Genomic DNA, 14,482 nt, shown 5'->3' with positions numbered 1-14,482 from the left:
TGGGATTACAGCTTGAGTACATTAACAATGAAATCTTTGTGCATCAAATAGTATATACAGAAAAGGCTACTCAAGAGATTTAATATGGAACAGCCTCACTCATAATCTAGTACATGGGTGTGAGATCACTTGTTTTGGACACTGATCCATTTAGTCCAAAGGTGGATGATAAAGAATTCCATTTAGTTCTGAGATGGACGATGCAGAAGTCTTGTTTTAGACACTGATATGATTGGTCCATAAGAAGGACGATGAAGAAGCCTTTGATTTTGGTTTATTTTATACTAACCAGCCCAAAGAGGGGTTATTTGGTTTTGTTGATTTGTTTTTCAGACAGGTTATGTTTTACACATGGTGGTACACGTATATCACAGCAACATCATCCAAGATTTTGTGTGTGTGTATTTGAGGTCGATGACTCAATTTGTTCAATCAGATTGTGGCATGGCCGATGGTAAAGAAGAACCAACTATCATGTTCGAGGACGAAGCATATTCTGCCCAAGATCTTCATTACCCACGGATTGCAGACAATTGGAGAGGTCCAAGGGACCTTCAGTAATGTCCAAATTATGGGGAGTAATGTGTGTTGTACTCTTTTTTCTTCACCATAGTTTTGTCCCAATTGGGTTTTTCTGGTAAGATTTTAATGAGGCAACATTAAAGCACATTACAAGCTCTAAATGGTTATGGCATCAAAGGGGGATTGTTATGAACCAGGCTGTGGATGACTCATAACCAAGAGATTATGATTTGTAATCTTTTCATTTATCTATGACGGTGTAATCTCCTATATAAGGAACCTCTATGTTATGAATAAAGATAGACTTTTTCGTTACTTTTATAACAAATATTTCCTTTGCTTTTTATATTCACTTTAAATCATATATGATCCTTGTTTCTTTTGGTGCATGGTATAACTTGTCCAAATATATTACAAAATTGATTCTAATTGATTGATAGTTGAAATGAGTGATTCGAAATTTCGGGCAGAAACTAATTTGATTTGAAATGTATTCCCAGTTTATTCTATATTTTTATCACCTATAATATTATTATATGATATCTCAAGCAAGCTCACTAATTTCTTTTGTCATACAATTTTATATTAATAGAACTGAATGAAATACAAGATGAGATGTACATAAGCCGGGTTGAAGAATTAAAATCCGATAAGACATAGTGGCAGGCACACACACAATAGAATACACATACAAACAAAGAATAACTTCGGAGCAAACACTAAACGAAAGCTAATTCTCCCTGTAAACCCAAAAAATCGTTCAACCGATAAGAGCAATTAGTCTCATTGGCCTATAAACAGATGGAATTCTCGCACTGAACCAAAATCAGGCAAAAGAGCAAGCAATGCAGTGGACATCTCGAAAATGAGTACTCAAATTCATTTGAACCACCCTTTGTCAGACAAAGCCAGAACCATGCAGATTAGCAAAAGAACTTTGAGACACGTTTTTTTTTTTTTCATTTGAAATAAATCAAAACCATATAGAAAATTAATGTGAATGCTTCTTGTTACTAACCAAGCATTAGGCAAAATACAAATCCAGGTCTTGAAAAGAAGAGAAGAGTCTTGATTCAAAAACTAAAATCTCCAAATAAAAAAGGTATCTTAAAACTTCAACATAGGTCGGTCGCACTGACATATGTCCCGTCCCAGACTCGAAGAGATGTTTAAAGGTCTTGAACACTCAAACCTGGAGGAAGTGACTGCTTAAGCTTATCGGCCTTCTCTTGGTCGAAGACGCAGAGTGTGTAGAGGTACCTCGAGCACCTGACCTTGAACTTGACTATATCCTTGCTTCTCTTGATCTTCACTGACCTCGCATCCTTCCTCCTCGCCGTCAGAAGGAAGTCGATCTCGTGGATTTGCTTAGGCATTCTCGCTGCTTCTGATGTTGTCGCTACAACTTTGAGACACGTTAATCAAAAAGAAATGAATTAAACATCCCAGGAAATTTTCTTCTTTACCACATTGTTAGTACCATTGTTTACGAGAAAAAGACAAAAATAGCACTAAATCAAGTTTATGTTTCCAAACTAGCACTCAAGGTCAAAAGTCACAAAAATAGCACTTAATGTTTTATCAAAAGTCACAAACTTAGGGTTTAGAGTTAAAGGGTGGGGTTTAGGATTTAGGGTTTAGGGTTTAGGGTTTAGAGTTTAAGGTTTAGGGTTTAGATTTTAGGGTTTAGGGTTTAGGGTTTAGGGTTTAGGGTTTAGAGTTTAGGGTTTAGGGTTTAGGGTTTAGGGTTTAGGGTTTAGAGTTGAGAAATGAGGTTTTGGAGATAAAATTTCAAATTTTGAAAAATAAAAAAATTAAAATTTTCAAAGGATAAACTTAGAAATGTGCTATTTTGGTCATTTTGGTTTTTGAGTGCTATTTTTGTGATATAAACTTAGAAATGTGCTATTTTAGAGATTTGCCCATTGTTTATGTTTACCGTCATTAAAGAAACATTTTCAAAAATACATTATTCATTAAGAAGCAAAAGACTCTTATACTACTGCTCTATATATATATATAATAAATAGTTGTTTAAATAAATAAATAAATAAATTATGTTTTAAAATTATACTTTTTCAAATTCGATTATTTTATAAAACAAATTGATTTTTTTTTCAAATTTTCTTTTTGAAATCCTAAAATTCTTTTTGAAACTATATTTTTTTAAAAAAATGAGTATTTATTTATATATTTATTAGAATCCTACATTTCACATTCCAAAAATTCTATCTTACCCATCAATTCTAAACTAAGTCTATATTAGTTAGTCCTATGGTTATAATTGTTTTTTTCCCTCTTTAAAAATGAGGGTAAAATTGGTTAAGGTAAACATAAAAAGTGATAATGTGATATTTTTGGCAATTTTTCCAGAATAAAACCCTTTGCTCAGCCGCGCCTTCAACCGGAATATTTGTAGATATTATCAACATATTATGTAGTTTATTTATAGTTATATCATTATAGTTTAATAAATCAGTAATCGAACCATACATATATATATATATATATATGATTTCTATAAATATCATTCACGGTATCACTAAAACCAAATCAGTTATTTCAGTTCGGTTTTGATTTATTTGGTGTTACCTGATTGACCCCGCCTAAACCTTAACTCTTTGGATTATTTCTACAAGAAAAAGCCACCAAAAACTTAAAAGATCAGAAAACAAATCGAGAATTACTTTCAAAGACAAAGCCCGTGAGAAAGAATCCTTTGCAGCTGCGGGTTGGAAGAGACATGCACCTGTAGCTAAGAAACACATATTTTTTTCTGTCAAGAGAAACACACATATTTCCGCACTACAGTTGCAATTTAAGACAATATACGTGTTGTGATTCAAACTACCTAGCTATGGTATTAAGACTTACACTGAATAACAAAAATTTCTATATATATCTATATATTTTTGTTACCGTTAATACCGCACCACAATTATTTCATGTTTGTTTTACATGTTATCATTCAAACCCTAAGTCTGTCTCACCTGCTTCTCCTGAAACCGATTTAACTCCTGAAATACTTGAATACTGGTTTTCTCCGCATGCTATTAGTGATGGTTTGGACTTCGGAGAAAACCAACATTTTCAATAGTGCACAATCCAAAAAAGAAAAACATTAAAAGTACGTACTACATACAATAAATTTATTACGTACTTAAATTTATACACGCATAGTTTTATTTAAGGGTGATTTTGTTCTATATTCATAAGAGAAAAAATTAAGAATATATCCATGTTACAGTTAAAAGCAGCGGATGGGGCAATTTGCGCACAAACATGATCAAACTCTTCTTTAAGACGCGTACGCGTGATATTGACACTCCAAAGTTAAAGCTGTCATACTGTACTACATACCATATAGTATAGTTATATAAATGATTAATTTAGTTACGAGGTTGAATTTCATCCATTACGTGACTATAGTATATATGATTATGATATAGTATGGAATACTCGACACAAATACATAAGCTTTTCATTTCTGTGTATGCCCATAATACCTAATTAATTGAGGGATCAAAATTAGTGTGATAGTTTGGGAATGTTATACTAAACTATACAATATCCATTAAATAGATATGAATGAACAATCTATTTACACCAATAGTACATCACGAGGAGGAAGAATAAGAAACAGCGAAAGAAAAAGAGACGAAAAAGAAGATGAAGAGAGGAAAGGGATGAAACACAAAGAGAGAGAAAGTTATATTCTTACATATATGAAAGTTTTCGAGCATTTTTCTTAAACTCAGAAAAAGAGATCGTAAAACGACAGTTTTATTCTATTTTTCAAATAGAATAACTAAAAAATACTAAATTTGAGTGTGAAAAGTGAATGTTAAGAATCATGAAACTTATGAGAAAATACAATTTGCAGAGGGATTGAAGGGTGCTGCCATGAATGGAGAAAAACTACCACGAAAGGTGGAAGAGGAAAAGAAGATATATTGGGAAAAAGTAAAGAGATTAAAGGTGACGATGGTGAAGAAGGAGAAGATGGTGGTGGTGATGAAACAACTGAACGTGGCGATGCTACATGTGGGATCTTTTGTAGTAACTGATGGTGATGGAAGAAGAGGAGGAGTGGGACAAGACGTGGAGATGATGTAACAATACATGTTGCATTGTACTATATTATGTTTATCAACGCAACATGTACTGTTCATCTTCTTCCAATAGTTTTACGCATTCTCTGTTTCTTAATTCACATATATCGAAAGTAGTAAAATTGTAAACTCAAACAAAGATACGAAGAAAAGTGATCAGACATAGTTCTTGGATCAGATGATTGCACGGCATGCGAAGTATCACTTTCCAAAAATTTCATAAAACTCGTAAATTATCATGAAAAAAAAAGAAAGAGAACAAAGACGAAACTTGGAAAAGAAAAAATAGTCTCAGAAGAATGAAATCAACGATGTAAGTGAGAGTGAGAATGAAACAGTGGAATGAAAGATATTTTTTGTCTTTATACATATTATACGAATAATATCATAGCTAAAGAATTATTATGGTTATAAATTTCATTTTTGGTATTGATATGTATATGCATTCCAATTTCTCTTTATTTAATTAATTAATTCAAATAACCGGTAAATCATGCATGGGACCCTACTCTTGAGTATATAGATTTAGATATTTGTTAGAATTCAATTCTTGCATATGATTGTAGTGGCATCTGATAGATTAGACACATATAATGTCTTTATAAAAAGATTTGAATAATCTTTCTTTTTTTCTTTAAGCATGAATGATATTGAATGTCAAATTGGTATATATTTATCATCAGTATATATGTACTAAACCATATATGTACATCGGGAAAACGGCTTATTCATGCCCGCACTATGAAGCCAGGGAAAATACATACCCAAATAATATTAACGTGCTAAAACATTCCTAAACTAAATAGGAATTTGAATTACATACCTAAACTCATAATAAATAGCTAAAACATGCCTCGTAACTGACACGTGACAGTCCATTTTAAAATATATTGATTTATTTTTTTAAATTATTATCTTTTAGTTTTTGTCATTTTATTTGTTTGCAAAGTGCCACAAATAATTAAAATCATCAAATTGGCCTTATTTATAATTTCAAAATTGGAAATAAATTTTAATATATGGTGATATTTTTTTTTGTCAACAATATATGGTGATATATAAAATAGAAATATTTTTTATCAAATAAAATAGAATTAATAATATAAATATATTATTATTTCATATTAAATTTTTGATACAAAAAATTTAAATAAATAGAAAACAACATAAAAACAGTATCATAATTTAAAGCATAATTTAATCTCACTAGTTCTTAATCGGGAAATAGTTTTGTAAACTTTTTGTGTATTATTAATATTACATAGTAGTTTTGTAGCAAAATAAAAATAATGTAATATGGTCTAGTGGTTTTGTGCGATATTTGTTTTCTTGAGATGCTGCGTTCGAAACTACTTTTGGTTAACTAGCCATTCTTTTCTTTTTATTAAGTAAGGGTAATATTATTAAAGATCTCTACTTTAAAATTAAATTTCTAAAGAGTATTTTTAGTTATGTTGATTAAAATTTGAATGACTATATTTGTAAAGAAAATTTTATATAAATATAAATTGAGTGGTATTTCCTGTAAATATTGCATATGAATAAGATTATTTATAATTAATTATCATGTTTTAATAAGGTAGATAACATACTTTGATAACTAAATTAATTAATATATTGTACATGATAACTACCTAAATTTTTTGATAAATAATTAAATTTATTATTTAAATTTAATTAAAATCTGGTAAAAAAAATAAAATTTTACTTTTCAAATTAAAATTATAAATACGATAAATTTGATTATTTAAGTTATTTAAGGCATATTAATAAAAAATAGAATTATAGGGACTAAACTACAAAAAAATTAAAAAAAAATAGTCTAAATCATCATATAACCCGGCTATAGGCATGTTTTAGCTATTTATTATGAGTTTAGGTATTCAATTCAAATTCTTATTTAGTTTAGAAATGTTTTGGCACGTTAATATTGTTTGGTATATATTTTCCCTGGCTTTGTAATGCAGGCATGAATAATATTGTTTGGTTATGTATTTTTCCAGTACATTCAAATCATAGAGTAGGAACCCAGTGGGCCTGTTATCTACTGGCTTCCACTATCAAATTTTCATAATGTATAGTTCTAATCGAACGATTAAAAATTTCAATCTATGAACATACATATATTTGTTGATATGTATGAACATATGTACATTATACCATAATTAAAATTAGGATTTATAAAGCATTAAACATGTTCCGATTTAAACCAGTTATAATAATTGATATAAATATTTGCAGTATTGTTTTTTAAATTGATGTAAAATATTTTCTTTACCGCTTTCTAAACTATAAATTACAAATTACAAATATAAAATAAATGATGCAAAATATTCTAGTGAATTTTTCTTCCGTATTTCTGCATTGTCGTTATTTTTTTGATAAAATATTTCTGCATTATAGTTGCAAGTAGAACTTTAGGTAAATTGTAATCTACTCTACAAGAATGAATCGAAAGCATCAACGTGAACTTATTTACAATGGCATGCAATTGAAGTTATTAATTAACTTATTTTTTATGATTTTTTGTCTTTTCTTTTTTAATTAATTTATTTCCAAAATCAAATTCTAATTAAAATTTTATGGCAACAATAATTAATAAACCTAGGTTTTTGTATTCTTTGTCTTTTACTATTATTTTACATATGTGTGTTTGAAAATAATTAATTTCATATATAAATTTAATAATTAAATACATCCATTATACGGTAACTATTTTACTAATTCGAAAATACATAATATATAGTATATACAACAATTTTACTATACATTATCATAAAATTTTAATCCATAAATAGTATATACAAAAAAATTATTATATATTATCATAAAATTTTGATCCATAAAAAAAAACTAAAAATACATTTGTTCAAATATACAGATCATATTCTAAATATATTGATCGTACAATTGATGGTTTACAGGATAAAATAAAATTATTCAATATAAACAGTTAAATTATTGTGTTTCTAAATGTCATATTAAACAATTATTTGAATGGGTAAATTTTAAAATATATAATATAACTAATATAAATAAAAATTTATTTATAAAAAATATAAATAAACAATCCATGCGGATACGCGGATCAAGCTCTAGTTATTGTTATTTAATCATCGTAGAAATTTGGGTTTGGAGCGAAATGTCAGTTTATACACTTACGAATCAGAAACAAACTAAAAGTTTCATCTTTAATAGGTGACTAACAGAAATAGAACCAACTGCAAAAATATGTATATTTTATATATTCAAGAACAAGGACAGGAACAAAAGGTTCTTCAACATAGAAACAACCCATATCTGCTAAATTCAGCAATAAAACCCCCTACAAAATATTAAATTAAAATACTAAAAAAGAAAGAGAAAATACATTAAGATTATTGTCCATGCTTTGAAGTCTTCAAGCTGAATTTAGCATATATGTTCCCGTCCGTCTTGACAACTACAACTCTCTCTCTCTCTCTCTCTCTCTCTCTCTCTCTCTCACTCTTTAATCACCTAAAAGAATAAAAAACAAATTCAGCTTTGTTAGCTATATATCTTTTTTTCTAACATAGAGCCTATTAATGTATAATAGGAATAAAATGTATAATGGGTAATCCTATTTTTCTAAGTCGTAAATCATTCTTTCTTTTGTAGTTGGTCCCCTCCAACACCATTGTTGCCTCTGCCTACCTTTGAAGAGTCATCATTTTTCTACTATCTCTACTTTTTTCCAAGTAATAATTCAATCTTTGATCATGACGTACGAATTTTATTTTCCTTCTTTATAATTATTATTTTAACCAATATTAATGAGTATCTTGATGCTAATAAAGAACCGTTTAATATACGTTCATCTACTATACCTGAAACTGTTGCCCCCAAACGTTGGTGTCCAGAAGTCGGCGGTTGTTTCATTAGCCACCGGAAAAGTGCTTGATATGGGAACGAGACACAGACCGTGTGCTCTTAGTTCTAGATTCTCGTTTCCATCTTGACTCTTACCAGATTTCTGCATGAATCCATACTAAATTAATACTTAATTACCCATGATGGCTTTTTCAAAAAAAAAAATTACCCATGATGGCGTGAAACTCCAAAGTTAGACACAAATCACACACTAGATCGAGTAGTAATTAAACCTGATGTTGTTGTTGGACGGAAGCACCTTGTTTCATGTATGGAGTGCTTAGAACCTGTATTTAAAAATATTTTTATGCTCAATTATTGATCATATCTTTTTAACAAATTATTTGATTATTTCTAGGGTTTCTTGACTTAGAAAAAGATTTCATGAGAGAAATCACTAGAAACGTACAGTGACTTGATCATGAAGAAACTTGATGTACTCTATGGATTCTTGGAGAACAGATGCAGTATCTGTCTGAAAATTATCCCAAAGAACAGAAAAAATTAATAAAGAGGCTCAATACATAAACCTAACCAAGAGAAAACTTTTGTTCCTCTATCTTACTAATCCAAATAAATAAATAAACACATAAATCTTTCACCTTTCCGAAAGGTGAAACTAGCTGTTGTAATGAAGTAATCTGGTCCCTTAGATTCTCTTTTCTCACCTGTTACATTTACAATCCATTTTATCCACCAAGAAATGGAAATAAAATGTTAAATAAACAAATCTTGATTTATGATTATGTACCTTAAAAGTTGGCAATGGTGAAGGCGTGCTAATTCTCTGTTTCTTCGACGCGGAATCATTATCCTTTGCTCTCTTCAAAGACTCGCTCTGGCCTTTAGTCTTCTGATTCTTCAACACAAAAGAAAAAATTCATAAATTAGCAACAAACTTATATATCACCAAAACAAAACTTATATATTAGCAAATTTTGACATAAATGTGATTAATTACCTTAGTTTTGTCCTCAAGACGAGTAGGTATTATCTGCGAAGTGGTTACAAAACTGTTATGCGGCGTGTTGTTTAAGTTAGTGGTTGATGAAGAACTCCAAAAGGGTCGAGAGTTTGTGCTGTTAGAGAAGTTGTTAATTATTCCATAAGCAGCTTGATGATGAGGACTTGTCTTACTACTAGCCCAAGAGAGCTGAGGATTGTTGATTGAACAGCTAGTGGTAGAAAGGAACCTGTACTGACTCGGTTCCGGATCGTAAAAGGTTTGTAACAAGCTCGAGGAAGGAGGAGAAGGTGACGAAGATGAAGAACAAGCTGGATTAAGAAGATAAGGTGAACTAGTTGTAGATAAGAATCCTTGGCCATGATAGTGATCTTGTGAGCTTCTGAAGCTTGAGTTTAAGTCTTCTTGTCTGAAACATAAAGCAATAAACAAAAGTGGTCTTGTGATTATTATTGAATGTTTTCAATATCCTCGAAAACTAGAAGAACTGAAAGAAATTAAAGTTAATGTTTGTTCTTAAGAAGTTTACAAAACGGTTTGGTTCCACTCTGAAGAAGAGTTTGAGGAAAACCCTAGACCCATCATTTGCAACGTCGAGTCAATACTCACGGTGCTTCCTCCACTGTCGGAATCAGCCTCTCGCTGTCCGAAACAAGGCGACAAGAGATGATCCGAAGGGGACATAACGCTCCTTGGCGAGTTCCACCACGCGCCGCCTCCGCTGCCGCAAATTGCTGCCGTCGCTTGAAACTCCTCAGCCATAAAAACAGAATCAGGAAATTTTAATTTATGCTTACTCCAAAGTTGTTATTAGACAAAGGTCAAGAGTTTTATATGTGTGTGTGCTGTGTGATATGAAGAGTATTAATGTGAATTTTTGATACATGTTTTATGAGGGTGTGTATATGTTTATATAGGGAAGTACGGACAAGTGTGTGGAAATTACCGGAATTTAGTTGACAATTGGCACAGTTTAGACTAAAAAATTATATATCAACATAAGTGAATTTTCTTTTGTTAAGAAGTAATCTTGAGTTTTTTTATTAATGCTTTTTTATATACTTTTTTGAAAGAAAGATGTTGTAATAATAGCGGTTCCTAAAAAGGCATTAATAAAACAACTGTCTGGATGAGATTTGTTTCATTGCTGCTTGGTTTTTATAAGAAGCGATGATTATCCTCTTAATTTTACTAATTCAATATTTAATTTGAGATTAGATAGGTGTTTGGTATTATGCAAGATGCCAAAAGAGGGATGATATTCAGACATTATATCTAACGGGAACCTAAGATTGGTTGACATCAAATTCTATAACCGATAGTTTACTAACTGGTCGGAAATAGAAAACTTCTCAAGGTTTTGATCAATTACTTTTTTTTAGTAATTAAACCCCTCAACTAAAAATAAATCGTAAAAAAAACCTTCAACTAAAAATCTTGTGAAATAAACCTTCAACTTTAATTCCGTTAACATATGTTACCCTCTATCTAAAAAACCGTGACGGAGAGTGACATATGTTAACGGTTTATAAGTTGAGGATTTTTTTTACGATTCAAAAATAGTTGAGGGGTTTTATTACTAAAAGTCATTAAATGTTATTAAATTATTCATTATCATTTATAAATTGTTTTAGATTGATTTATAAACCTTTAAAACTAATTTATAAATTTTAATACATTAATCTATTATAAAATTAATTTATACATCTTAAATTAATAATTTCCAACACTACTTACAACTTCAAAATATTAAATTATTTGATATTTGGCAACAGTAATATAAAAAAGTTTGTGTGTTTATATCGTCATTGTTAAATATCAAATAATTTAAAGTTTCTAAGTTATATTAAGTCTTAAGTAGTGTCGAGGATAATTCATCTATGAAGTCAATCTTTCTATTTAAAGTATGACGCACTTTTTTTCTATTTTCATGATTTATGTCATTCGGCTCATACTTCCCCCCTCCCCTCCAAAATAATGCATGATTATTTTTATTCTCATTTATTTCTGAATAAATACTGTATATTTTTATTTTCTTGATCAGTAATATATTTGAAACATAAAGTAATACAATAAATCAAGAACAATATAGGAAAATAGGAAAGTATGAGCCGGATGACGGAAATCATGAAAATATGAAAAAGTGCGTCCTAATCTAAATAGAAAGATTGACTTCATGAATGAATTATTTTCGACGCTACTTAAGACTTAATATAACTTAGATACTTTAAATTATTTGATATTTGACAATGACGATATAAACACACAAATTTTTTTATATCACTATTGCCAAATATCAAATAATTTAATATTTTGAAGTTAAAAAAAGTTGTATGTAGTGTTGAAAATTATTAATTTAAGATGTATAAATTAATTTTATAATAGATTAATGTATTAAAATTTATAAATTAGTTTTAAGGGGAAATTACATATTTACCACTTTCATGGTACCACTTTTCATTTTTGCCACCACTAAATGGACATTTTCAAACATACTTTCTTCATTAAGTGGCAAAAGACTCTTATGCCCTTGTTCTTTATATATATAATAAATAAATATTTAAATAAATAAAAATCTAAAAAAATAAAAAGTAATTTTTTTTCTTTTTCGAATTATACTATTTCGAAATTCAAACCCTAAACCCTAAAACTCAACTCTAAACCCGAAACCATCAATCCTAAACCCTAATTTTTTTGAAATACGAACCCTAAACCCTAAACCATCAATCCTAAACCCTTTTTTTTTTAAATACGAACCCTAAACCCCGAAACATCAACTCTAAACCCTAAACCTTCAACTCTAAACCCTAAAACATCAACTCTAAACCCTAAACCCTAAACTTCAACTCTAAACCCGAAACTATCAACACTAAACCCTTAACCCTAAAAAGTAAACTCTAAACCCTAAAAAATTTACCCTAAACCCTAAAACAATAACTCTTAACCCTAAGCCCTAAACCTTCAACTCTAAACCTTAAACTCTAAACCCTAAATCCTAAACTCTAAACCCTAAACCCTAAACCCTAAAACACTAGAGTTGATGTTTTAGGGTTTAGATTTGAAGGTTTAGGGTTTATGTTTAGGGTTTAGAGTTGATGTTTTAGGGTTTAGATTTGAAGGTTTAGGGTTTATGTTTAGGGTTTAGAGTTGATGTTTTAGGGTTTAGTTTGAAGGTTTAGGGTTTTAGGGTTTAGGGTTTGAATTTCAAAAAAATATAGGGTTTAGGGTTTACGTTTAGGGTTTAGAGTTGATGTTTTAGAGTTTAGATTTGAAGGTTTAGAGTTTAGGGTTTAGGGTTTAGAATTGATGTTTCATGGTTTAGGGTTTAGAGTTGATGATTTAGGGTTTAAAGTTGATGTTTTAAGTTTAGATTTAGGGTTTAGGGTTTACGTTTAGGGTTTATAGTTGATGTTTTAGGGTTTAGATTTGAAGGTTTAGGGTTTAGGATTTAGGGTTTAGAGTTTAAAGTTTAGAGTTGATGTTTCGGGGTTTAGGATTTAGAGTTGATGTTTCATGGTTTAGGGTTTAGAGTTGATGATTTAGGGTTTAGAGTTATGTTTTAAGTTTAGATTAGTTAACCATATGTTTTTTTTAACCAAAAGTTATAAATGTATTTTACCCTTCGTTAAAGATGAGGGTAAAAGTGGTTAGTGTAAACATGAAAAGTGGTATTTTGAAAATAGTATTTTTGGCAATTTCCCTAGTTTTAAAGGCTTGAAAATCAATCTAAAACAATGTATAAATGATAATAAATAATTTAATAACATTTAGTTACTTTTAGTGATAAAATTCTTCAACTATTTTTGAATCGTAAAAAAAACCATCAATAAAGTTTTCAACATTATAAACCCTCAACTTATAAACTGTTAACATATGTCACCCTCTGTCACGGTTTTTTAGACGGAAGATAACATATGTTAACGGAATTAAAGTTGAGGGTTTATTTCACAGAATTTTTAATTGAAGGTTTTTTTTACGATTCATCTTTAGTCGAGGGGTTTAATTACTAAAAACTCATTACTTCACTGTAAATTAACTTCCAAACACAATCCTTGTTGTTAAATCGTCTTTATTCGATCGTCAATTGTAAATAACGCATTAGAATATGTTGTAATTGAATTTAATACTAGTAATCATGTTTAGAAAATTTAAAAAAAATTCTGTTGTGATTTGAAACACACCAGTAAAATCTAAATCTGGTGCTATTTAAAAACAGAAAAATTGAATATGAAATTATGACGAATGATTTTTAGTAGAATTCCATAACTGAAACAATAAAAATAATCCAAATATAATATAATTATTTTAGAATTCATACAAATGTTATCAAAATTCTAAACATCAGAAAATAACAAACAATTGTGTTTTTATTTTGCACTAAATAATGATACTTACATAATAAAAGTCTTTTTTAGATAAAAAAAAAAAAGAAAGAAAGTTGCCAGTTAGATTTTTTCGGGCGTAATTATAAAATAAGATTTGTTCTTGTGGTTTGAGATTGAGACTATGGATAAATGGAATATGATGACGATCGTCGTTCGATGCTAAGTTTTGATCTGTGTGTCACGTCACAGTTCCTGGACCTATTGTGTTTGTGACTTTTTTCCTAATCTCTTTTTACCAAACGGTCCATATTCTTTTGAAGTAGCTTTTTCTAAATTTCATAAATATTTTATTCTTCTTACAATTATGATAAGTCAATCAATTGTTGCACTTTATTGATTACAATTCATAGATCTGTATTGCCCCGGTTAGGCATGGACACTTTTGCCGATATCCGAAGCTGCATCCGAACCTGATCCGAAAAACTCGAACTGAAATCCGAACCGAAGTAGCAAAATACCCGAACGGATATTGATTTAGGAGAGATTAGATATCCGAACCCGAACGGGTAATATCCGAACCCGAATGGATACCCAAAAATAACCGAACATAAGTATATATAACCTTATATTTTTAATTTAAATCTTTTATTTTATTTAAAATAATTATA

General features: G+C 29.7%; 1 protein-coding gene across 11 annotated transcripts; it reads right to left on the bottom strand.

Annotated features, from left to right (window-relative positions):
* Positions 1 to 1,491: 1,491 nt before the first annotated feature.
* On the bottom strand, positions 1,492 to 10,394 carry LOC106386137 (60S ribosomal protein L38). Of its 11 annotated transcripts, none has more exons than XM_013826030.3 (10): positions 10,019 to 10,394; positions 9,719 to 9,898; positions 9,487 to 9,604; positions 9,277 to 9,384; positions 9,128 to 9,193; positions 8,935 to 9,000; positions 8,759 to 8,812; positions 8,483 to 8,628; positions 3,210 to 3,277; positions 1,492 to 1,927 (listed from the first exon to the last, which is right to left on the bottom strand). In XM_013826030.3, exons 1-10 carry the CDS (start codon positions 10,249 to 10,251, stop codon positions 1,692 to 1,694), a joined length of 1,275 nt encoding a protein of 424 aa, XP_013681484.1. In that variant the 5' UTR covers positions 10,252 to 10,394; the 3' UTR covers positions 1,492 to 1,691. The 11 variants fall into 11 exon arrangements, 9 of the variants coding, with proteins under 9 accessions (XP_013681484.1, XP_022564180.1, XP_013681483.1 ...); XM_022708459.2 differs by having other exon boundaries at positions 9,277 to 9,378; XM_013826029.3 differs by having other exon boundaries at positions 9,277 to 9,378; positions 9,487 to 9,898.
* Between the last annotated feature and the right edge of the window lie 4,088 nt (positions 10,395 to 14,482).

Source organism: Brassica napus, chromosome C9 (genome assembly GCF_020379485.1).
Source record: "Brassica napus cultivar Da-Ae chromosome C9, Da-Ae, whole genome shotgun sequence".
Lineage (NCBI taxonomy): Eukaryota > Viridiplantae > Streptophyta > Magnoliopsida > Brassicales > Brassicaceae > Brassica > Brassica napus.
This window is presented reverse-complemented; position numbering and strand designations above follow the sequence as displayed.

Coding starts and splice junctions, on each gene's coding strand:
- LOC106386137 (XM_013826028.3), bottom strand. CDS start 10,251: ATGGCTGAGGAGTTTCAAGCGACGGCAGCAATTTGCGGCAGCGGAGGC. Junction 3,278..8,482: donor TTTGGGGGCAACAGTTTCAG/GTATAGTAGATG, acceptor TGTGTTTCTTAG/CTACAGGTGCATGTCTCTTC. Junction 1,928..3,209: donor CACGGGCTTTGTCTTTGAAA/GTAATTCTCGAT, acceptor CGTGTCTCAAAG/TTGTAGCGACAACATCAGAA.